The 25,019-nt window shown below is 40.5% G+C and overlaps 2 protein-coding genes across 5 annotated transcripts; both read right to left on the reverse strand.

Moving 5' to 3' along the window:
- Positions 1–148: 148 nt before the first annotated feature.
- TCTN2 (tectonic family member 2) lies at positions 149–15,220 on the reverse strand. 4 transcript variants are annotated; one of them, XM_090063193.1, is made up of 18 exons: positions 15,035–15,220; positions 14,101–14,217; positions 13,659–13,732; positions 12,671–12,866; positions 11,720–11,820; positions 10,992–11,188; positions 10,592–10,715; positions 9,786–9,921; positions 9,346–9,411; positions 8,596–8,721; positions 7,998–8,075; positions 6,999–7,076; positions 5,766–5,874; positions 3,981–4,084; positions 3,398–3,554; positions 2,210–2,335; positions 1,235–1,323; positions 149–446 (listed from the first exon to the last, which is right to left on the reverse strand). In XM_090063193.1, exons 1-18 carry the CDS (start codon positions 15,180–15,182, stop codon positions 325–327), a joined length of 2,148 nt encoding a protein of 715 aa, XP_089919319.1. In that variant the 5' UTR covers positions 15,183–15,220; the 3' UTR covers positions 149–324. The 4 variants fall into 4 exon arrangements, with proteins under 4 accessions (XP_089919319.1, XP_089919322.1, XP_089919323.1 ...); XM_090063196.1 differs by having other exon boundaries at positions 14,464–15,131; XM_090063197.1 differs by having other exon boundaries at positions 14,989–15,122.
- A 1,842-nt stretch (positions 15,221–17,062) lies between these two features.
- Positions 17,063–25,019, reverse strand: GTF2H3 (general transcription factor IIH subunit 3). Its single transcript, XM_090063970.1, has 12 exons — positions 24,795–25,019; positions 23,863–23,969; positions 23,073–23,236; positions 22,661–22,723; positions 22,318–22,347; positions 21,504–21,532; positions 21,340–21,414; positions 20,830–20,883; positions 20,182–20,250; positions 18,766–18,901; positions 18,636–18,672; positions 17,063–18,539 (listed from the first exon to the last, which is right to left on the reverse strand). The coding sequence occupies exons 1-12, from the start codon at positions 24,945–24,947 to the stop codon at positions 18,470–18,472; spliced, it is 987 nt and encodes a 328-aa protein (XP_089920096.1). The 5' UTR covers positions 24,948–25,019; the 3' UTR covers positions 17,063–18,469.

Below are 25,019 nucleotides of genomic sequence, written 5' to 3' on the forward strand. Positions count from 1 at the left end.
TTGTTAGCCGGAGCTGGGTCCAGCCAAGTGCATCTTGCACCTCTGCAGATCCCCAAAATCAGCAGTGCTGAACTGCATTCTGGAGATAGAGCGGCAGAATCCTGCACTTAAATAGCAGAATAATTATTTAAATAAATAAATAAAAACCTTCTTATATATCCATGGCATTTTTAATTTACATGTTTATACATAACTATAAAAAACATATGTACAGTCCAGAAATACTTTTTCACAAATTTTACAAAGAAGTACCTGTACAAACTAGTTTAATACCAGCATTAAAAAAAACTACATTTACGAAATGTTTCTCTTTGCAGCCCAATTTTAAAGTGAAGTATGATCCCACATTATCAGGAGCTTACTCCAAGGACTACTCAGAATTACTGCAAGTAGCAAGAAGAACACCAGTACCAGGCCTTTAGCAAGAGACTGAGAGTATGGTTCCCCTGAAAGGGAAAAAAAACATTCTAGTGAAAATGAGAAGAGCCTAAACATCACATTTCCTTTAAATTTTTACATTGAAGATCAGTAGGGAATTTTTCTTTAAAAAAAGTACATGGCCCATAGCATTTACAGTCTCATTCTGTGTTGTATTGTAAGTTTTTTTTGTCATTTCCAGTGTTAAGCCTGATCCTGCACAAAGTAGATCATGGCCTTTGTGTCTCTGCAGTTATCAGCGCACTAGTAGAAAAGTGCGGGGGGCAACTTTTATTGACAGGAATCTCCCAGATTGGCCCTAAATCCTACCCAAATGGCACTCCGATCCCATTCCCCTGTCCAATCTGTTCTTTCTGTTCTCTACCTGAGCTGCTGCTGTTTCCTGCCCCGTCTGCCACTGTGCTGCCAGTACTCCCCTCAATCTGGCTCGAACCATTTAATCTGCATAATCTCCCTGAACATAAGAAATACAATTTATTGTGCCAGACCATTAATCCCTATAGCTTGGTTTCACTGGGAAAGTTGCTTGTAGCAGTCCACATGCTTTTTGCACACTAAATTAGTCAGCTGGCCTGTCTAGGTCTAATGACAGAATTTAGCCAATTTGTGTTACTGGTGATGTATAGGAAAAGGAAAAATTCAGTGTTGGTTCTTGAGTTGGGAACTCCTGACTTTCTATCCTGTCTCTCCTGTTCTAGTAGTTTGTTTTGTAAGACCTGGATAGGCTCATGCTTCACATGCTCTGTTCATGCAAATAGTCAGGTTAGTCCCAAAGTATTTGCAAAGCCTGTTCTACCTGTATAATACCGTGTCAATGGATACAGAAGTTGTGGCCAGCAAACTTCATTTCGATCGCAGTCATATTCTGTATAATTAATCTGAAACCTGAAAAACAATTATTTATAAAAGATGCATTAAAACAACATTACAACCAGAACATTAGTGCCAATGCATAAAAATAGCCAGGGGAACTCTCTTGGCTGTGTCGAGGTGACTTAACAGGTCTTTCCCCTATCTGAATTCTGTGTTTTTGTAGTACATGTCAATGATAATAATGCAATTGCTTGGACATGCTGCCAAGGCAAGAGACAGTCTTAGGGTGCTTACACACGTGCACTGAGGCTGCTCTGATGCGCTGTAGTTGCAGCATATTAGAGCAGACTTGATTAATCAAATCTTCTGGAGCTTGGTAATTACGTTCAGTGTATCAGCATCCCTGTGCTTAAAAGGTGGCAGGATACTTTAATTAAAACTTAAACAAGCTTTAGTTAAAGCACCCCTGCCACCATTTTTCAGTGTGAGGACACTGATACACATGGCACTCCAGGCACTTTAATTAGAGTGGCTCTCAGAGCTGCTTTAAAGTGCCCCCTCCCCCCGCCTCCCAGAGCATGCATATAAACACCCTTAGAGCCAATCTGTTCCCCCTTATCCACTCAGCTAACCCAGTAATCCTACTGAAGTCAATGGAAGAAACTACCATATGAATAAGAGCTGCAGGATAAGGCCCTTTGGGCTCTAGCCTGCAAGATGCTGTGCACCCTTAACTCTTAGCAAATTCTCACCGGCTTCATGGAACATGATGTACTTTGCACCCTATAGGAATAGACTTGACTGACAGAACCACTGCAGTGCAGTACAATTTAAAGAGGTCTCTGACATATTTGTTTGTTTCCAAGCAAATCACATTTGCTGTGTCTTATTAACATTATTTTATTTGGGCACTTCCGCCTGATATAATACTAGGTATTAGATTTATGTAAAAAGTTACCTCGTCTTTGGAATTGGTGGTTGAGCTGGTACTTTAATAAACTGCACTGACACAGCGATAGGAAAATAACTGGGCTTATTTTCACAGATAATCCCACACTGGAATTGCCATGTCACAGTTGAGAAACTGGAAAAAAAAAAAGGAGTAATATGTACATGCACATCTTATAAAGGTTCTTAAATGCTTTTGGTACATCTTTGCTGCCAATATTTTCCACCATATTTTTATAATTGTATTACATTCTATCTGAATCAGAGCTAGACAATGTTATTATCACACACTGGGGGGGCTGGGCCCTGGGTGTGTAGGGTCAAGAGAGAGGCACCAGCAGGGCTGCGAAGGGTGGGGGGAGCTGCAGGTTACAAGTGAGCGGCTCAGCAGGGATGGGGGGGGCTGTGACTTGGAAGCAAGGGGCACCAGCATATCAGAGCTGTTCAGCATCACAAAAGGGTGGGGGGAGAGTGGAAGGAAGCAGAGGGGAGGGGTAGCCGCAGCTGGACCCGTATCCTGGGTGAGCAGAGAGGGCATGGGAGCTCCAATTTTCTGTGATTAAAAAACAAAATCAAATGCCAAAATACACAGGTATTTAGAATTTATTTTACTATAACAATTGAGGCACTGGTAGGTTTCCAAACTGCTTTAAAATTGTAAATATATCAATAAAATATTGTGTGCAAACTGAAATCTGTATACGTAGTGGTGTTTCATTTTAATCATGGAAAAATGTGGAATTGGGGTTTTTTAATTAGATAATTTTGGATTTATCAGATTTTGAAACAGAGAAAACCAGGATCCCTGTTTATGAGCAAGTCAGTCACAAGCAGAAACAAACATAGCTGCTAATAAGATAATCCTGTTAATCTAGAATCCTTTACAGAAATTTATTTTGTTATTGCAACTGCTAGAACTGAGGATTTTCAACATTTTTCTGTTTTAATACAGCTATTTATTTTCAGTTTCAATTGCAAAACGAGATAGGCACAGCTAGTATACAACCAGAAGGTGAAAGTGACTGTCAGTGGGATCTGTGTTGCAAGTAGAGATAAAAAAATTATTAGTTTTTTTAAATCTGCTCCTGATAAAAAGATAAAGGCCATTACATTTTGGGCCTCACATACTAAACAGCTGTCACCATAACTGAAAGTTATATTATTTGAATGGAGTCAAAAAAACATTATTTTGTTTTACCTGATCTGTATGCCAAGTATCTCTTGCTGTGGAATCCCTTCTATTGCTCCTACGTCAGCAGTAATTATGCGAATATTCAAATTAGCTGGAATATCCTGGCATAGCCCTTCCAGATTTCCAACACTTGCATTGGTTTTAGGGTTAAAGGGGTCCAAACCTATTAAATAAAAGAGAATCACTCATTTTGGGAAACAAACTAAAAAAAGACGTATTTTAAACACTAGCACAAAGCAGAAAGATATTGATAAATACTGCACAGAAATACAATAAAATACTTTCTTTTTGTTTGCCCATAGGAGAGAGGTACAGTACCGTGTGAAGATGCAATTTTTTTTTTATCCAATAGGGAAACAAAATATGTGCAGTTGCATCATGCATATAAAATGTTAATAAAAATAAATATTTAACTCATAACTCATTTTGATTTACAATTAAGATTTCTCAACTTTTAAAATTAAAATCACTGGTATCACAAGCATCTACTACTGCATGATTAACATATTATTAAAATGATATGATTAACATAAATTAAAACCAAGAACCACGAGTCCAAAGCTAAAGACAGAGGTGGGCCTTGACTTACGTATTATTTTCACCCAGTCATTTGGAACACTATAATTGGAGTTGCCTCTTTTTCCAACATGAGTAGCTGGTACTAATGAGTTCAGTCTTTCAGTTATATTCTCCCTGAAAACCATAATAACAAACAAGTCTGTAGCCATACCACTCTGGACTCAGTATTATATACTAACAGTACTTGAAGCCACAGTGTGAAAACCCAAGTGGGGCTGCATTTGGTGATGACAACCCTATGAGGTCATATCACTTCCCTCTGAGCCAATATTAAATCTGTACCCTAGCAAGATACTATAGAGTCCATATTTTAAAGATGTATCATTCCACGAGATACCCAGTTATCTGGGCTGGCTGGAAAAATGTCCACAATCACTCAGATGAGGATAAGTGCAAAGTCCTGCACTTGGGACAGAATAATTTCATACACTGATGCAGACTGGGGAATGACTGGCTAGACTGCAGCACTGCAGGAAAGGACCTCAGGAATACTACAAGCTGAATACAAGCCAACAATGTAGTCTTTTTTTGCAACAAAAAGCCAACAGCACATTGGGATGTATTAACAGGAGCATCACTTGCAAATCAAAGAAAGTGAGTCTTCTGCTTGGTTCAGCAGAGGTGAGACCTTGCCTGGAATACTGCGTCCAGTGTCGGGCCCCACACTTCAAGAAGGATGTGGACAGGTTGGAAAGAGTCCAGTACAGAGCAACAAAAATGACTGGGGGCCTGGGAAGCAAGTCTTATAAGGACAGGGTGAAATAAGTGACTAGGGTTATTTAGTTTGGAGAAGAGAAGGCTGAGGAGACATTTGATAACAGTATTCAAATACCTGAATAGCAGTTACAGAGGAGGGAAATGGGCTTTTTCTCTTTGGTCACAGGGGACTGGACTAGGAACAATAGCCTCAAACGGCAGCAGAGGAAAATTTAGGTTTGAGATTAGGAGGGACTGTTTAACTATGAGGGTGGTCAAGCACTGCAACAGGCTATGTAGAGAAACTGTGTACTCTCCTTCCTTGGAGATTTTCAAGAGCAAGTTAGGCAGACGCTTGGCTGAAATGCTTTAGTCCAAGACAGTCCTGGCTCAAGCAGAGGACTGGACCAGATGAACCTGTGAGGTCCTTTCCAGCCCTACTTTTCTATGATTCCTATGTAAACAAGGGTATTAAGCAGGTGTCATTAAGCCAATGATTCTCAACATTACTTCTCCATCTACAACAGGACATGAGCACTGCTATGCCTTCCAAGAATAAGTTATTTTAGATATAAGGCACTACAGTCATGGGGAGTGCGGTTACCTACATAACTAAGGTAACACTTTTCACAAGAAATGTTTTGATATTTTGGAGTTTCAAAATTCTCATTGAAGGTAATTAGTAAAAATACATTTCAGCTAGGCGAGCAACTGCAGAGACAAGAAAATAGGGATTTTTTTTATGGGATGGTTTAATTTTTTTGAAAGGCTAACTTCAAAACTGCAACATTTTGCTCAAGTTGTTATAATTATTTCCTCTTCTAAAAAAAGAGAAAGAGAATAAGAATGGGGAATTCAAGACAAAAAGAATTTTGTCAGAGAATAATGAATCCATGTATGAATATCAGCGATTAGCACAAGAACTGTTTTAAAGACACTAATTTTAACAGAAAAAGACAAAAATGACCATTATGGTAATATCTTAACAGAAGTGGACACTCTAATTCATTAGTTTCTTATTTGGAATGTTAAAGCTAGAACTAGATTTTTTTTAATTAACTACAAATACATATAGGAAAGATATTCACATATAGCTTACCTTAACCAATTGCAATCTTCATTCATATCAACTTCTAAAATGCATCCAGACAGTGAATTTATTCCAAACAGAACAGGTGTAAAAGTTGATGTACACAAACTGCTGCCAACTGTAAAATGAATGCAACTATATGTGGTTTATTATATCAACTTTGCAAATCTCTAACTTCAAATTATGTTTATATTTGTTTAGAATGCAACACAGGAAACAATGTGGTTCAGACATAAATACATTATCATTCCTCTTAACATCTCCCTTTCAAAACAAAACAAGTCATTTTAAATTCAATCAACACAATCATCTGAGTGAAGGAACATTTTACCTTTTACAGTCTGAAGTGCTTAGCAGTCCCATAGCAGAACATAATGAATGCTCTCATTACAGTATTTTGCACACAAAAAATTGAAAAGAACATCCAAAAACATCACAAATGCAAGCAAAAGACAAGAATGCAAGCAAAAGACATGACTGGGAACAAGAATTCATGACTCTTCCAGACACCAAATATTATGGAGTTACCCCAATAATGGTTTTATATGTCTCATTAGAACTTACCCAATCCCTCTGCTAACCTCTCTATGTTCCACAGTGATAACAGCCCTCTTCCCTTTGAATGGCCTTATTCTTCTACTTAGTTAGGCTTATCTGTAGCAACTGTCTTTTACTTGACCTGTAAGTAGTCGTGATAACTCTTTGCTCCACTGGTTTGGTACCCACTTTTTAAGTCATCAGTTTTATTAACATAAGAGAATTAAATAAGCTTAAGCTTTTTTTCCCCATACCTAAAAAAAGGGCTTATTGTGTCCAAAATCTTGTCTAACACCTCTCCCACATATAAAATTGGTGGTACAATAAAGGGTGCTCCCAAACAAATCCTGAATTCAGCTATGTTTGCCATCTGCAGGAGCAGCTAAATACAGGAGTTGACAGACACATGGCTCCTAGAAGGTCCAGAAATTTGAAGGCAGGACCCACTGCCAAATTCTGAGGTAGGGAACCTCACTGGAGACTCATTTTGGTGACAACAGGGCAAGCAATGGCTGTGTTAGCCTCTGCAGCTCCCTGAGCCACTACTGCTGCTGCCCCTGGTGAGTCCAGATCCGGTCTGCAAGGAGCCCTGAAGTCCAGATCTGGCCCATGGAACCAAACAATGCAACAGACTGAACTTTGAAGCGAAAGTCAGGAGAACTGGACTATATTCCCAACAGCATAGCATATTAAAAAAGATAATACCTGGCTGCCAAAGGTTTAGAGTGGCGGGATCCAAGGAGCTCATATTTATAGCTCTAACAGGTTTGCCAACTTGATAACCTAAACACATATAGAAAAATCATGAACATTTTGTAAGAATCCATTAGCATGAACACAATTTTAATAATACCTCTGTACTATTCTCTCTCAGAGTTGGCACCCAAGACTCTCCTAACTCCTCAAAGACTCTTTGGTGCAGTAAACCTAATTCAGGAAGACTAAAATCTCCTGAATTCTAATCCTGACCATATCCACACTATCTGTGATTTTGGGCTAGTCACTTAACTTCTCAAATTTCACTATCTGCAAAATATAGATAATGATAGTGACCTCCACTGTAAAGTCCTTTGGATCAACTGATAAGTGCTAGGGGATTGTTGGTTTTTCTTAAGTACTTCCCTCACCAGAGCAAGCACTGTGTGGGATTAGTATTTGTAAAACACTCTATAAAAATTTCTTCTGATTTTGCTATAAGTACTGTTCCTATGGGTCTGAACAAGTTAGGGACCCTAGCTAGGTGGTGTGGCATTCAGTCTCCTTCTAGACCAAATGTATCCATCATAGCAAGAATGGCCTCACTTTAGAGAAGACTGTTAGTGACCTGCAAAATCCGTGAGAGTCACATTCTACCTTGGGTTAGATGACTGCACCATGGAAAATGGGACAGAAGGCAGAGCCACGTCCTCTTCCCATCCTCATATGCTGGCACAGAAGCAACTTGGCACCCAAGGGAACATGAGGATGACCCATAAGTTACTGCAGGCCTAGCATTATAGCCTGCAGAATCAGCCTAATGTGTTAGTTCTAGAATGTCTAATGCTACTTCTCAACCTCACAAATATGAGTGACAGGGCAGAAAGCCAGTGAGTTATAGACATTCATGTTATGAATACATTTTAAAAAGCTGTAGAAAGTGATTTCTAATTATGACTGCATAAAAAGATCAACCAAAAGAAGCCAAAGTAAAATAGTTAACTTCACCTGGATTCCCAGAGAGTTCTGTTGCAGCACTACTATTTTCACTGACAAAGTTTACTGTGAACCTCCGAGACAACAGTTCTAATAAAAGAAAAAAAATGGTATAAATAATTTCATTAGCAAAAAGTAGCCTGCAGCCAACTTTTGTTAGCTTCATTTCTGATACAGATATTTCTCTTTTTAAACTCCATCTTGTCCTGGAATCACCTGTCTTGTTAACTAGCGCACACCTACCAACTGTTGCTTGTTAGATCCACACTCTTGAATTATGCATGTTCATAGAAAAGATTTCAGAGTATATTTAGGATATTCTGTGAAGTCTCTGAAACCTTCTAATGGACTCTATTAATGTGTGTACCTGTCACTGTGAACAATGCATGGGGTGTCATCCACCAATTACCCATTAATGTACAATTCAGCTAAAACAATGCACTGACTATGAAAACTAAATCAAACATTTACCCTTCAAAGCAACAGGGAACATTCTAATTTCAAACAGTTTTGTTGTGATGTTTCAACAAGAGTATCCCTCATACGATATTTCACCGAGGAAAAAAAATGCTGTTTGAGAACAGGCAATTTGGTAGAGAAATCCCAGTACCTCCATCACACAACTCTCCAGTAAGAACTGTAACATTTACTTCTTGCACTGTTCTCTCTTTCCACGTGAATGTATAATATTCTGCAAAGGTCTCTTTTTTACAGGAACCTGTCGGCTGAGCATCTCCTGCAAATAAAAAACAGTTCAGATGAAAGGGGTTATGTTGCTATGCCAAACAGAAGACTATGGTATTAAACACAAAAACAGAAAATACCATGTTTAACAAAAAAACAGGACATAAGAACTTTTATCCTAACTTAAGTAAAAGTCATTTTGGGTGCTTAATTCCCACAGTATCAGGACAGCACAGCAAACCTATGATGCACTCCACTAACCTATGCATTTTGTACAAACACACACTTTTTAATTCACTGTAAAATGTTATTATTCTGAGATCTATACATGTGCTTATGGGTGAGGCCTGCCTGCCATGCCTGAATATTGATTTTAGCTGTATTTACATCTTAACTTCATGACTGCAAAGGCATATTTTTGGTCTTTATGATTTAGCTGCTCAGCAGGGCCAGATCCAGTTCCAGCTGAAACCAAAAGACTTATTTATATTGACTTGAAGGGGAGCCAAATTAGGTCTTACCATTTTTCACTTTGTACAGCCTGGCACTGAGATTTGAGTAACAGCCAGAAATCCTTTCAAGAGTCAGAACAGACAAAAGTTTCATTCGTGCATCACCTACTCCTTATCTCTTTAAGGCTGAATACGAATAAATATGTCAAAATTAAGACACACACCTATCTGAGTGATGAAGCTGTGCACATCAGGGACATTCTCAAAGACCACATTTGGTTGTATCATGTCTGACAAGAAAAATAAAAACTGATTAGGATGCAAAACAGTCGCACACTCTTTCTTCGTCCAAAGCAAAGCTTTATGAGTCAGAAAAATGAACCAGCAGTTTTTGATAAAGGGACAAACTGCTGATAAAGCACAGCAGGTTCCTTCGAAACACCACGCCTTACTTATAACTAAAAACAATTCAGACAAGAGTTAATAGGACCAGAATGCCTTTTAAGGAAAGTTTGCACCTCCTCCAGTGCGTTATCACAACTACTATATGAGGACAAGGGAAACTCAGGACATCATGATTCGTAAAGGGGCTACCATATCAAGACTACTACATTTATTCTCCAACAAATATCAGCACATTTTGATTAAAGCAGATGCAATATACCTCCAGCACCGTTGTTTATCATCATGGTAAAAGAGGACTGTTCCTGGTACAACGCTAGATCAGTAAGACAAGTAGCATCAAAGTTCTGAAGGAATGCTACCGGGCTATTTTCAACGCACTGTCCAGCCATGGACTGCTGCAGAAAAGAACACGAGGTTTAAATTAATTTTAACTCTACCACTCGAGCACAAAAAAATTCACTGTACAGAATGCCTGCATTATAGCCAATATCAGATCTGTGTCAGAACAAGCAAGTTCTTAGACCAAATTAATTACATAGATAAAAAGAAATTGATATTTATAAACATTTCCATAAATAATATTACAAGACAATTTATGGCTTCAGTCCAATACGTCAAACAATCTACTATAAGTGACACTTTCTAAAATGTAAAAAGAAATTACAAAAAGTCTGGGTAGTTGATCACAGGTTTAAGAGAAATAAGCAAAAATTTTCAGTTCTAAAGTTACAAAAACATAAAGAACACTTAAAAAAGTAAGTTATGCCAACTTTTCCTGAATTTTTTTAAATGTTTTTTCCTGTTGAATTATAACCATCACTTTTATGTAGAAAAAGAATGGACGGTAGCAGGACAATTCTTTATTGTAAATGTGAATTCTGTACTAGTTGAGGGAAGGGGGGAGAAATGTATTTCAACCATTCAAAACAGCAAGTTAAAGAATTACTTGTAACTTCATTTCTTTCTATATAATGGCCAAGACCTGTGGAACACTGACAGTTACAAGTAGGGAGTAAAGGAAACCCCCACAAAAAAAGTCAAATTCTACTAAAATAAAGTTATTACCTGAGGAATTGTGAAATAATCATTTTCTTTTGTCATAATTGGATCTCCTTGCCTGTAACCATTTGAAAGTTTTTCAGGAACAGTTTGTAAAGGGTTCTTAAATGAAAAAACTTGGGATGGAGAACTGGAAACAGATTTAAAAATAAACAATTATTGTATTATCTGAGGCAATATTTACATGTTCTGTCCTTTAAGCTTTCTTTCCTAATAGAGACAAGACCTATGCACGCATACAATATCCATTCACTTTCACTATGTAAACTTAAAGCACATACATTTTTCAACACTAATTTGAAATATACCTTGTAAATAATATTTAATCATATAAGCAGCTTAACAACAATATTGGTATCTCAGAATCATTAGATACATTCACAATCATTTTTTTTTTTAAACTTACACAGACCCATGGTAGAAGTAACCAAGAAAGGGTGTACTGTCAAGGGAAGACTGTACACACAAGAAAGGAAACCAGTCAGGAACGTTGTGCACTGCCTGAACAGAGCATAGCTGGTCAAAAGGCGGGTTTACATTCCCACCAAACACTCCAGTGAAACAGGATCCATTGAACAACTGTTTCAAGTTTGAGGAGCATTCCTTAAAAAAAGAAAAGAAGTTATTTAACAAGATAAAACATCTCTCCCCACCCCTGCACTAAAGCTGGGCTTTCATCATGACAGATGACTATCATAGGAAGTGTTATTTAAGCAGCTGTGGACCAATCTAACATTCCTTGGTGTTACAGCAAGAATGGAGAGACTGACACAAATGTTATGCATGGACTACAACACATGTAGCTGACCTATAACAGCCAAACTTCATATGACCTTTAAATGTTTTAAATAAAATAAGTTGGATTTGTTTGTTTTGCTTGTTTGTTTTGGGGGGCTAGTTTTTAAAATCTACTACTAAAACACAAAAGACAAAAACAATGTTCTCACTGAAACAGGATATGTTACATTTTTATATTGGTTTAAAATGATGCATTTACTCCTCAAAGCCCATGGCAATAAATACTTAAGCACAATATTTGACAAATAATTTCTCAGGTAAGTCAGTGGATTTTGTAACACCTGGAGTATAAAAAAATAAAAGGAGTAACTGAAAAGTTAAATATGAAATCAGTACCTCATCACAGCAGCAACGAATATCACAGGCTCCAGCTGTCAGGTCACAAGGACAAGAGCCTAAAGGCTGAAACACTTGGTTTGGAATGACTGATGCATTTTCTATTAAAAAAAAGTAAACGCACAAAAAATTTAGACCCTAAAGTCTAACATGCTAGACATGTTATCTTACATTGCAACATGTTATCTTACATGTTATCTTACATCGCAATCCCACTTATCAAAATTAGGTGACCACTTTCATTGAAAAAAAAAAAAAAAAAAAAAAGTAAAAGAATGTCTGCAGCAGAGTTCATTCTTACTGTATGCATCTTATTTAACAGATATGTTAAACATAATCTCGGTATCTTTTATTCCTGCTCCAGTGGCAGTTTTTCAGTACCTCACATTTAGGTCCAATCACTTATACCTATACCAGGAGAGCCATCCAAAATTCCAACTTTTAAATGCATCACTACTAGCATAGAAATTAGAAAAATCCTTTTTGTATTAACACTGTAGATAGACTCAATGGCAAGCCATCATTCAAATCTGCAATCCCTACATGATGATCTCCACTTCCTTGCCACTCAAAAAAGTGTGGTTATTTAATTGAAAATATATTAAAATGCCATTTACTTGTTTGAATGACTAACAACAGAACTGCTAAAATAATTTAGCTCATAATAAACGGATTGAATCAGTTTTGCACGCATTCAAAAAGGCAGGAGTATAGTCCCAAAAATTACTGGATGAAAAGCTAGTCTGTTGAAAACAAATGATAAGTTTATCTTTGATTTCTGCAGAGCCAAAATTTCACCTGTTGTTTACAGGTTGCAGTTTGAAGCAATAAGAGCTAGTGCACCATGGTTTTTAAAATAATCATCAGAATGCCTAGAAAGACATACCAATATTCAAAAATAAAATATAAAAATCCCAGAAGACTGATTTTGTACTAAGCCTACACACTTACCTGACACGTTTCCCATAAAAGAAGAGTTGGCATATATTTCAGCTTGAATCAGGAGATATGCCAACATTTTGGAATCACGGCAAGCAGAAACTTGAAGAGTTTCAATAATACAGAGGGGCTCTGTGCAGCAATCAGTGGTATTGAGCAAACACAATTGCAGATTTCTGGTCACACTCACTGTCACTTTGGAAGCATTCTGAAAAATGTCAGATAAAGTTTGATGGCCAAATGTACACGATTATACTTAGTTCTACACTGCATTAGGTGAAGTTTCAGTACTGCTGCATATCTCCTGGGGTACCAATTATTTAAGAAGAAATATGTGTTGGGAGGAATGTGAAAAATATGCACTGGGATTTGCAAATAAAGGAGGCTGTCATCGACATACAGTTTATGAATATATCCATACAGATGAAATGCATTACCTCAAAACCTACATGCAAAAGCCTAATGCCAGGAAAAGGATTTAATTTTTGGTTTTCTGTAGAATCCTTCTGAAAAGTGAGAACAGGCCCAATTCTAGAGTCCATCATGGTCTCACTTTATATACTGTACCTGGATGACCACTGAACAATGCAAATCCAGTAATCCCCATTAGCACTGAGCATGATACTTCTGCAGAAGTTCCACAACCCATAATACAGAAAATTGATAATTTTGCATTTACATGGCAACTTGCAAAAGATTTCAATGACCATCACAAGCTGCAGGCATGATTCCTTCCAGCTAGAATGGTACCAATCAGCTATAATGATAAGACAGCACTCAGGCACAGGACAAATGGCACCTCCAAGCCCTTACTCTTATGAAAAGCACCCTGGAGTTTCTGGTGTCCAAAATCAGGGGTTCTCCAAGAAGCAAAATGAATGCCAAGACAAGAAACCAAACCTGGGTGTATTATATATTACCAAGTTAGCATCATATACATTCTTAACACATTAAATCTCAACTACCTACAATTACAGGGAAGAACTATTATTTTACATACCACGCCAGATGTTATGTTCAAACTCCAGTCACCAGCCCTTCTAGTCCCACTGCAGTCTGAAAGTGGCAATAGTCCTAAATTCCAAAAAAAGCATGTTAAAACTTGTTACCTTACGTTAAGCACTCTCTTCAGGGCAAAAAATAATAGTTCGGTCCCATTGTTACAACTGATGCCACATGGACAAACTCACTATGCCTATGCAGAGCCCCAGAGTCAATGGTGCTCTGAGCAAAGCCCACGTTAGAATCAAAACCTTCTTGGATCAGCAGCAGCTCTTGCAAGCTCCTGGGTTGGTAACTAATGAAGCACAGGACAGACACAGTTATAAAAGAGTACGTAACCATACTTCCAATTATGTCTGGGACTGAAAGTGAATTAAGATTTAAACCAATGTTTACCTATGTGTCATTTGAAAAATGAATGGCTTAAAAAGTCCTCTTACCTGTCTCAGCATCCATATGATTTACTACAGCTAGAGAGAAATTGACTCCTGTTGAATTTCCAGTTAAAACAGAATTGACAATGGGCCCGGACATGTAGATAAAAGAAGGCTGAAAGACTAAAAAGAAGAAACGAAAATTAATTTTCATGCTACCCACAGGAGTCCAAAAAAAGAAGGAACAAATCTCATTTGGGACAGACTTGGATATTTTTTAGCTTCTAGTGCGTTAAAGTTTAGTAGTGGAAAAGTGATGTTGTGGCCACGACAGTCCAGAAATTACACAAGCAGCAAGGATTTCTTAGGGTGGTCTCATTTATTGGACTAACTATATAGTTGGGTTCACATTGGAAAAGACACACTCACCATTGGGAACACATCTCTCACAGAATAACCACTCTGTCTCTGCCTTCGCTATCCTGGCACTCAGGGGAAATCTACCTAACACCTTTAAAAGGTGAACCTAGGAACGAAAATACAAATTGGAGTGGCTGGACACTAAGAACCAAGGACGAAACGCTGATGTTGGATTTATGGCCTATTACGATTTATCCAACCCTTGAACACTTTCCCCGCAGGGGAGGCAAAGCTGCCCCTTCTCCCTTTTGACAAGCCTTGGTGTCCCAAGGATCGGCTGCATTTCGGTTTGTGCCAGGTGCACCGGAGAGCTTCTCTCCGCCCATCCCCTCTGCTCTGCTTCATTTGCAGTCCAGCTTCTTCTATTCGAGGACCCGAGGAAGGTGGTTTTGCCCTGAAAAGCTGGTCTGGCTTTATCCCAACTACCGAGTTGGCCCAGTAAGAGAGAGACCACCCTACGGGAAAAAGGGTCCCGAGGCCTTGCAGTGACCCCCCTCGCACAGCCCAGCAGTGTCTCTATGGGGCGGCCCGCACCGCCCACGGTAGCCGCCTTCTCCCGCTGCCTCCCCGTGGGCCGCACCGAGCGAGCCCTGCGCCCCCAGCAGCGGCAGCAGCGCCGCCATCACGGCCCACGGCTGCGCCGCGGCCGCCATCTTGGCCCAGCCCAGGGTGCCATGGAAACGGCGGCGTCCGGAAGAACCCGCCTCCTTCCGGGGCGCCGTTTCCATGCCGCGACCCGCACCCTCTCGGGCGTTGAAACGGCGGCCGCCGCAAGAGCCCGCCCCCTCCCGGGCGCCATGGAAACGGCGGCCGCCGGAAGGGCCCGCCCCCTCCCGGGAACCATGGAAACGGCGGCTGCCGGAAGGGACCACCCCCTTCCCGTTGCCTCGCCTTCATCTCCAGCGAGCCCCATGCTTGCAACGAAGACCCGTTCTCAGCGGTCAGCTCGGCGCCCCTCAGCCGGGCCCGGGGCGGGACACGACCACACGCGGCACCTCCCAGGCCGCAGCCTTCCGTCCTGGCACCAAACCTGCTGCGCTGGCGCGGGGGAAGGGCTCCCCAGCCCCGAGGCTGTCGGGTGGCCAACCCGGCAGGGCTGCCCTGGAGCCTCCAGGAATGGCGGACTGCTCCAGGAGATGCCGAGGCACCCGGGAGATCAGTGATGGGGCATTCGTTGCAACAACTATTAAACGTGAAATCCGATTTGTCCAGCAGTCCTAATGTAGTAGTATTGTGCATTCGTCTTCCGGATGGAAAGTCCAGTCAGTAGAGATCAGTCATAGGATGGCTGGCGTAGAGGACAGTCCAGTTGTTCTCTACCAATATGAAACTGGACGCCTTTGTGTCCTCCATGAATGACTTGTGCCCCCGGGGCACAGTGAGCTCCCGCAGGCAGTCACACCACTGCCGGCAGCATTGCCAGCAGCGATCAGGGACTGCCCACAGACACCAGCAGCGTCAGCAGCGAGGGGGGAAAGCAGCGACTGTCCGCAGGAGCCACCAGCAGCATTGGTGGTGCTTTTTGCAGGGGGTGCACTGCCAAGCTCAGGAGTGCGCACGCACCCCCTACATGTCACTAATGATGTCCTCTATTTTTCTCTTAAATAGATGACAAAAAGCAGGACATCTAAAAATAGAGGGCATAATATTTTACTCTCGAAGAGCAAAATAGAGGACGGAAAAGTGTTGGGTTTCATATCAATAGAGGACAGAGGAGCAGAAAACCGGAACGTGCTCTATGATGGTCACCCCCAGGTCATGAATGTCATTGCATCATGCAATGAAACCTCCCGGAATAGATTCAAATGGAGTTGGCGACTCTTCGGAAGTGGCAGCTGCTTGGCAAGATCCTGATTCCAGGGCGCCTGGAGAGGACAGGGATGGGATGGCTGTGGGAGGCTGGTCACCAAGCCCATCTGCAGGAGAACTACTATGAAACTACTGTTATAACCATGACCATTGTTCAAAAAACTTTAAAATGAGGGAGAAGGCAATGCAGAAATCTTTTCTGTTCTTCAGTGGTAGGAAGTCCGTCCCCTTAAACACTCACACAAAAGTATTCCTCTTCTGAGGTAGCAGTTGGGAAACAAGCCCCACTCCTACAAGCCGGTATCACTCACTCACTCTCATCTGCTGTGATTTTAAAGCTATTGCATGGCCTCACGCCCAAAACGAGCATGGGAACATCAAACCTGCATGACCATTAAACCTTTGGCAAAAGGAATCAAGATATATACATTATACCAAGGGTTCCCAAATTATGGTACACATACTCATGGGGGTACACAAGACATCTGGGCGGGGCGGGGGTGGATTTTGTAACGGCAGATTTTATTTTCATTATAATAAGTGTCATTTGAAGGTGTTAAAATACGCTGCTAGGGGTATGTGGGCAGCTGGTAAATCAGGAAGGGGGTACATGCAGTAAGAAAAAGTTTGGGTACCTCTGCATTATACCACAAGACCAACAACAGTGGAGCTTTGGACTTGCAGCTACTACTGCCTGATATCATCTCTAGTGCAGGGGTTGTACAAAATCTTTTAGAACTTTTGCTCCTTTCGTTTATTAAAAAAAAAAAGATGGAATTCCTATTCGAATATTACTAGAATAAAAAGAAAGAAAAAGGATTTTTTAAAATAAAGCCAGTCATTTATTACAAATATTCATATAAAAGAAAATTATAAATACTGTGTTCAAATAAAATGGTTTTCAATCAACAAACAAGCCAGTAAAAAAAACTGGTATTTTTGATAAAACAGTTACACAGACAACAACATGATGAAAATAGAGTCTCAACTGCTGTATACATCTTTAAAAAAGAAACTGAATTTCTCTAGTCTTTTTTTTCCTATATAGAAAATAATGAGTTCCCTTATATTTTTGAGGAGCACATCAATTATTAAATACATGTTAAAACACCAAATATGCTGTTACAGTTTAAAAGTAGACAAGGATTTTTAATTTTTTTAAATCAAAACACAATGCTTTGAACTGAGAACATGCAGTGTGTGTTCACATTCTGAGATACAAAAATATCATTTCAAAATATGCAGAACTTCCTTCTCAAGTGTCATGTGAATGCTGTAGGTGAGCCATAAAACCTAGAAACAAATCTTATTATCATAGATCTAAAGTGTTTTCTGGTTTCAAGAACTATCTTAAAAACTAATCAGCAAGCTTACCATTCTAAGCTGACACTCATCTGAAAAACAAAAAGGGACCCTGGAGTTATTTTTCCAAAAAAAAGTGAGGAAAGTTTGTGTTGATGACCTTCAGGAGGAAAATTACTCATCCGCATATTACATGGTAATAGTTACTCAGATGAATAGATTTCAAACAATATTTGTTTGGAGAACGAGGAAGGAAAAAAGAAAGGCCCAGAAAGGACATAATGCCACTAAAATATGGTGCAGTGAGAAAAACAAAAATTCAGATTTGCCTCTTTACAAAGGAGAGTAGAGAGTAAACCGTGTTGAAAACCTTGGGTCATTTATCAAGAGTCTCATCCTGCTGCAGTCTGCCTGCAGGTAACACTTCCAAGCAAATCAACAGGATTCTGGTTCCCGGGAACTGCAAATTAGGTCTCTAACGCCAAGATCTAGATCCCACAAGTGCTGATGGCCATACTTAGGCTTCCTTTAAACACACGTGCACAAGTGTTTGCCAAATCAGGGCCTTGTGCACCCTCAGGATAGAAACCTACTCTGGTATCATCAGGACACTGCTCGCTTCACAGGTATTTAAGAAAAAGCAGTGCTCGGTTTCCGATAATCACAAGCAAGAATGTGGTTTTAAAGTCACACAGATTAGGCACCAACACAACCATTCATCTCATGAAAGGGCTGGTGCATGTAATGCATGACACTTACGTGTTTAGTCCTTAAGGAATTAACATCCAACACCTGAATACAATTCTCTCTCATCCTTTGGAAAAAAAACCGTCACCAACTTCTAAGTCATATTCTGTTTAACAGAACTATATACACGAGGTAACAGCATGTATCTGTAAAGTTGCTATACAGCTACTCTTAGTTTTTTTTTCTTGGCCTTCATGACAGGAGGCAAGGAAATCTTAAAAGCAGTCCTGAAATAAAAACAAAAAAAGTCAGAATTCAGACATGTTGAATGAGTTTCCAGGCCTAACCCATAACAAGCAAATAAGCTAAACAAGAGCACTTACTCGCACGTGCTACAGATAGGACTGAAGTTGCAGAATACTAAAAAATTAAAAAACAGTCCAGTGTAAGTAAAATCCTTGCCTTGACAAAATAATTTAGGTCACTTATGTATAAAAGTGTTTGTACACTTACTTGACAAACACACGGAGCAAACATAACCGATTTCAATGAGATTGCGATGGCAGAAGCAAGCAGCTCTATAGTCCACATGAATGGGGGGTGGAAGGATGAGTTGAGATCTTTGCTCTTGGTCAGGAAGAAAAACCCACTGTATAAGTAAAAGTAGGGTGTAGTTTAAATCTGGGAGAAAATTACCAAGTTAAAGAATTCTAGCATAAAGAAAAGCAACACACCCATCTACCAAATACATTTTTCTTTACAACTGCACTGGGTCAATAAATAGGCAGAAGAGATTTTTTTCCCCCATGTTCTTCCAGGAAATGTTTTGATCACCGCATCAGCATCCAGTATTAACTTTAAACACACTCATTGCTAGAGGTGACAGAATAACACCCATGGAGACAAGTCACCGACTGATTGATACAGAACAGACAGGGGGAATGGGGAAACTCCCCTACCCCCCACCACTGTGCTTCATATTTTGACCTGGTAGGAACACCTCTGCAGGAAGGAGAGTTTTTAATCTCCTTGGGCCACAAAGTTACTGATCTCGATGCCAAATATGACAGTTGACCTGAGCAGGGTGTGGGGCCTGGGGCAAATCAGCCTGAGCAGGGCCCCACCCCCAGACATGAGGAAGCTGGCAGTGGATTTGGTGGGGGTGGCCACCAAGCAGCCAAACATGAAGCCTGCGGCAGTGCAGAGCCGCTGTGGCCGCTCCACCCAGCTCCCCACGAAGCACAGGACCTGGGGCAGTCACCCCAATTCGCCCCCACCCCCGGGGACAGCCCTGACCATGTTTATAAGTTAACTGTCCATTTTGATCACTCTTGTGTTGTCGGTGACTTGCAACTGGGAACTGGCATTAGACCATGTCATTTAACATAAAGCAAGAAATGGCCATCAGATAATCACACCTCCGAGTCAGCCTCCATCTGGGCTGGGATGGAACCAGCAACCCAGGAACAAAGGTTAAAAATACTGTTTTTTCCCTCAACATCCCCTCCTCATAAATGCAAGATATCAGATGTTAAGCAAAAGCACTTCAGATAAGCAGTGTTTTTAAATACCAAGACATACTTCCCTTATTCAGTTCCCCAGTCTGTCATGTTAGGATAACAGTGCAACTTATCTTTTACTAATAAGCCTGTCAGGCTGACCTACAATGTGCAAGTCATGTGTGAAAGTTCTCCTGCAAGACCTCCCCTCCACCAAGTTGTTTCCAAAGCCCTCTAATTTTCTAAGGCAACATCTACTGAAGCAGAAAGAAAATGAAACCAGAATAGCTGAATCCCTGCAAGCAACTGGGGTTTCTAAGTCTCAATTTCTCAGTCAGGTCATAGAATCTACCCCCGCTCCCAACTAAGTCAATAGGAACTTTGGAAGCTGCTGCTGCTCTTGTTACATGCTCTTTTTACATTCACTTACCAACAAATACTGCAGAAGAGATGACATGTGGGGCACTTTCAAGTATATGCCTCCTGTGATGTCACAAGCCTGAAAAACATGCTATAAACACTTAGCACAAGGACAATCTGATATATGCCTTAAGAGAAACACCTACATGCTACAGAAAGGCTAGAAAAGCCATACAAGTCCTACAGATTTGAAAATCTTAAAGACACTGCTTCCCCTAGATACTCTCAGTCCTGAATCATCTCTTGGAAAGCTGGACAGGGGACAATTCTCCACACAAGAAAATGTTTTTTTCCACTGGTTATCACAGTAAAAGGACAGAAATTAAGTGTGGCTGTCTATGGGCCTCAATCAGACAGCCAATAAGTTTTTAATGAAAGTTTCTGAAAACAGAACTGTTCTTACAATCATTTGCACATCTTAAATCTTTTAACATTCTTTTCAATCTCTAGATAAGTTTTTTTTTTAATTCTAACATTATTTTTTTCCTTTTCTCGCATTAGCAGGTATGAGCTCTTCCCCTCTACGCAAAGTCTGCAAAAGAGTTCTGAGAAAAGCTATTTCAAACACATCGAGCTAGCTATCATAGCATACTGATTTTTTGTTTTTCATCCAAGACTTTAAAATAGTCAATAAGCAATAAAAATATGTACGTGGTACCTGCTGTAGGAGCCCCGAATCATTTTCCAAAACACAGGCATCAATCAAAATATTCTGCAATCAGAAAGATTAAATGTAAGAATCGTAATTACAGCAGCCTAAAAAATAACCCTCCAGTAGAATTACTGCCCTGAGTTTACATCCAAATTGAAGCTCTTGAACTCTAGCAAGTATTGTACATTCCAGCCTCCCTCCCCACCAAATGGCTAGGCAAGGACCAATGGCTGAAGCTTATCCAACATACTACATATATAAGATGTAGGAAAGTGGGGTCTGGACCTCGGTAGCAATCTTGGGCAGACGTGGTAGCCTTTTTGTGTTACAGTGCGATGACATGCACCTACATTTAACTCAAACACTTTCCCCACCAGCATGAAGATGCTCACATCTCCCAAAAGATCCCATAAACTAGAAGCACATAATGCAACAGTGACAGTCTTTTTATGTTTGCATGTCGATGTTGAAAAAAAAACCTGAATAGTTAACCACCTGATAATACAGTAACTTCACCTGTTTCTGTGCTGCAAAGATCACATTCATGAAATTCATATACTGCAATGCACTGTCTTCTGCAGCTTTTATAACCTGAATAAAACAATCAACAACCATTGCTGCACAAACAATACTACTGGATTTCAAAACCGTTTAAGACAACTGAAGGCAGAAGTTCTTACCAAAATTCTTGATTTTATTTCTTGGTTGGCTACATATTGGAGACAAAAAAACCCATGCATTAATTAGTGTCCCATAAGTATGGGATTAACCTCCAGTATTCTGTCTTCCTAATTCTACATTTTAGTTTAACACCTGAATGAAAGCAAGAAACTGTTTTTAGTCATACTAAGACCAAATATGAAATAATGAAGCTAAACTTCCAGCAGAAGTCACCAGACTAAATTCAGAGTTGCTGTGAAAGTGGATACTGTCACATTCATTCCTAAAAAGCAACTAGACGATGAAGAACAAAAGACAAATTTCAGTGTGGTTCACTGTCAGTTTACTCGGTCAAACAGAGACTGGATCACAGGTTTTTAAAACCATTCTGATAGTATTTTACCACTTCTCTTTAAAGCTAAATAGAGAGTTTACTTTAAGACTGGTTTACACGATCAAGCCACAGAATACAAGTAACAGTATCCAAGTTCCATTTTTGAAACTGTTGAGTATAAAATTTGAATCTGAAGGGTAGAGGGTAGTGTGGTACTTTGTAACTGCCAAATTCAAAGCTTTACTCTACATGTGGAAAGATTTCCCTCTCCTTAGAGCTGACCTTGTGTGCTTGGTTTTAAAGTTCTAACATGTTTGTTAAAGCTATACAATTCTCGCATGTTCTTTCCTTGTCTACTAATCTGCAGTCAATTTGTACCCCTTTAAAAGATTGAGACAAACCCCTACTTTTCTTAGCTTGCTATAGTGGAGACGCTCTGCATTTTTTCCTCCTTTTAATTCTAGCACTCAATAAAATATGCAAACAACAGAAAAAAGTACCTTTTACCTCCTTGGTCATCCTGTGAATATCTGTATTAGCTTTTATTCAGGAAATAACATTTTATTCTAGGAACACTTGAGAAACAGATGTATAAGCTGTATAAAACAACAAAACAGAGGGAATACAATACCTGTACTAAACAGTTTAACCAACATGCATAACTTTACCAGAAGTTCAGATCTCAAGCTATGATACTCACAAGTCAGAACTGAAAATAAAAACATACTGGTTTAGACTACTACCAACAGTGTACAAAGATTCTGGTAGCAAGAAGGATTTTCACATGTATTTATTTTTTTTAAAGAGAAAGATATTCTAAATGTTTTGCTATGGGAAGGATACAACAAAGTGCTTTGGCAATTGAACCTGCCAATAAAGTCTCTGTTTGTTGGCCCTTCACATCAGCTGTAATATAAAAATGCACAGAACTGGTTATTGAATAAAGTCATTCCCTTATCTAATGCCAAACAGTTCATTCCATTAATTTTTCCTGGACAAAACATTAAAGGCTGGCTCCAAATTCAGCATTAAAGTGCTGAATTTCTCAGTGTCTCATTGGCCTTAAGCACACTTTCATAATGAAAGGGGAGAATAAGCTTCAGAAGACAGAAGCAAAGGAGATTCTATCATATAGCATAATCTCCTGAAGCATCTCCTTTGCATATAACATTTCAAAACTTCCCCTCACCTGATGGCATTAAAAACTGAGCATGCTACAGAAACCACTACATTCTTTAACAGAAGATCATCTTACTTTTTGTCATGAGGTCTTTAATCTCCTCTGCAATTGTTTCATTTATTGCAGTTAATAATTCATATTTTCCATCCTTGCTGCCAGCGCAATTAGATTCTACACAGCTGCCACCATCTCCAAAGAGATCTGCAAATGCCCAGCGCTTTCCAGGGTATAAGAAACGACTGAAAGAGAACCAGCAACACAGTATTTGCCTGCTACTTTAATAACAATCGAGTTAGAACCGCAACTTGAGCTGCTCATAGAAAGTGAAAGTCAAAGCTGACAGTTCATTCTAAGCAATGGTCACCACAGAATAAGGAGTCTTTTTAAAGCTCTAAGTGATGTAAGGATGTCCTGGTGGAAAGGCTCTCTGAGAGACACTCTGAGGAGAACTAGTCTTCAGGCACCACCTGAATGCAGGGATCAACCTCTCATTTCTTATTCTTAGATCAGAAAGTAGTAGCAGCTTTGAATGGAAAGGTCAGACAGGAAAACAACCTCCTTTTGTTCCTTTAGTGCAGCAATCCCCACTTCCCCACCAAAAAAAAAAAACCTTAAAAAACTATATTGTTTTGTTTTTCCACTTGTTCTTCTGTATTAGTCCCCGAGTCCAAATCCCCTTCCCCATCTGTTTTCACTCATTTTAATGGGGTATTTAAGCCCATTTAAAACAGATTTAAATATAAAATGTTTAATTTAAATTTAGATCTGATGCCAATTATTCTTTGCAGCACACTGAGCAATTCAGGCGAGAGACATGGGTGGGAAATTATAACAGTAGTGACGCTATTCATAAAAGTTACCGTACCTTTCTTGTGTATGGCTTGCAATCACAGCAAGTCTGTTGCTGCGATTCATGAACAAGTGCGAATTCCCCATCACCATCACTGCATCCAGACATTTTGATAATGTAAACTGTTGGGAAAACAGAAAAAGACAAGGCACAATGTGTGAAGGAGCAAGGAAAACGTGGCTTAGCACCATCACCACCCAGAACAAAAACACTCTAAATAAACCACTCCGTCAAAGAAATGCTTTCCTCAGAGTTCGATATTCACAAAGGTAAGAAGCTTAAAGGAGGCAGCAAATTCCCTCTGTAGGACAGAAAGCATCAGTGATGCTCCAAAAATATGTAACGCTAGAATGATACTTGGATAGGGCTCAAAATCTTCAAAAAAACAGTGTGAGAGATCAGTTCATTTGCTCACAATAACTCTGGGAGGAGAGGAGAGGAGAGCCGTGGTCGCGTAAGGGGATGCACAAATGTTTGTTTGAAACTCTGTTCAAGTCTCCTCTGTTCAACAGAGGACAGTTGAGCAGAGTTTCAAACATTCATGCATCCCCTAACGCAACCAGGGCATCCGATCCAATAACACTGTGTCCTCACTTCAGCTGTGCTGAGCCCCTGAAGCTTCTGGCAACTCCAAGCACACGCTTGGGCGCTCAACACTCCTGACGACAGGCGGATGGTAAAGGGTGGAATAAGCAACTTGACCCCTGGTGGGGAGCAAGCTGGCATGAGAGGCTGTCGGTCCCGCTCTCAGTGCCCACTGCCATTCCCGCCGAGACAGGGTGTCCGTCCCCAGGGCCACCTCCCCGCACTGCAACTGCGAGCAAGCCATCGACCCAAGGAGCGTTTCGCAGCCGGGAGCCCATGATGGCTACCCTTGGGGCCGCACACGTAGGGGCAGAAGCCGAGGGCGCAGCTTAAGGGCAGGAACCCGGGGCGTTGCCTCTCACCTCGCCGCCTCCCTGCGCCTTCTGGCCCCACCAGATGGGGTTGGCGTCCACGACCGCCACAAGCAGGCTCAGCTCATCCTCTACGAAGGCAACAGGCGCGAGGCCGGGCGCGGCCGAGCCGCGGGGGACGGGGCACGTCCCGGCCAAGCTCATCTTGCCCGGCACGCCCGCCGTCCCCCACCCCGCCACTTCCGGCGCCACGCGATGACGTCTGCCGCCCGCCAC

The sequence above is a fragment of the Crocodylus siamensis genome, chromosome 9, assembly GCF_052110815.1.
Source record: "Crocodylus siamensis isolate JL-2025a chromosome 9, ASM5211081v1, whole genome shotgun sequence".
NCBI classification, from domain to species: Eukaryota; Metazoa; Chordata; order Crocodylia; family Crocodylidae; genus Crocodylus; species Crocodylus siamensis.

Bases quoted from the DNA above. Each gene is read 5' to 3' on its own strand.
- GTF2H3 (XM_090063970.1), bottom strand. From the start codon at position 24,947: ATGAGCTTGGCCGGGACGTGCCCCGTCCCCCGCGGCTCGGCCGCGCCC. The intron at 23,970-24,794 runs GTGAGAGGCAAC...TTTTCCCAACAG, and splicing joins AGGCGCAGGGAGGCGGCGAG to TTTACATTATCAAAATGTCT. The intron at 18,673-18,765 runs GTAAGTGTACAA...TTAATTTTTTAG, and splicing joins TTGCTCCGTGTGTTTGTCAA to TATTCTGCAACTTCAGTCCT.
- TCTN2 (XM_090063193.1), bottom strand. From the start codon at position 15,182: ATGGAAACGGCGCCCCGGAAGGAGGCGGGTTCTTCCGGACGCCGCCGT. The intron at 13,733-14,100 runs GTAAGAGGACTT...TTTGGAATTTAG, and splicing joins TCATATGGATGCTGAGACAG to GACTATTGCCACTTTCAGAC. The intron at 8,076-8,595 runs GTACTGGGATTT...TTCTTTTATTAG, and splicing joins TGGAGAGTTGTGTGATGGAG to AACTGTTGTCTCGGAGGTTC.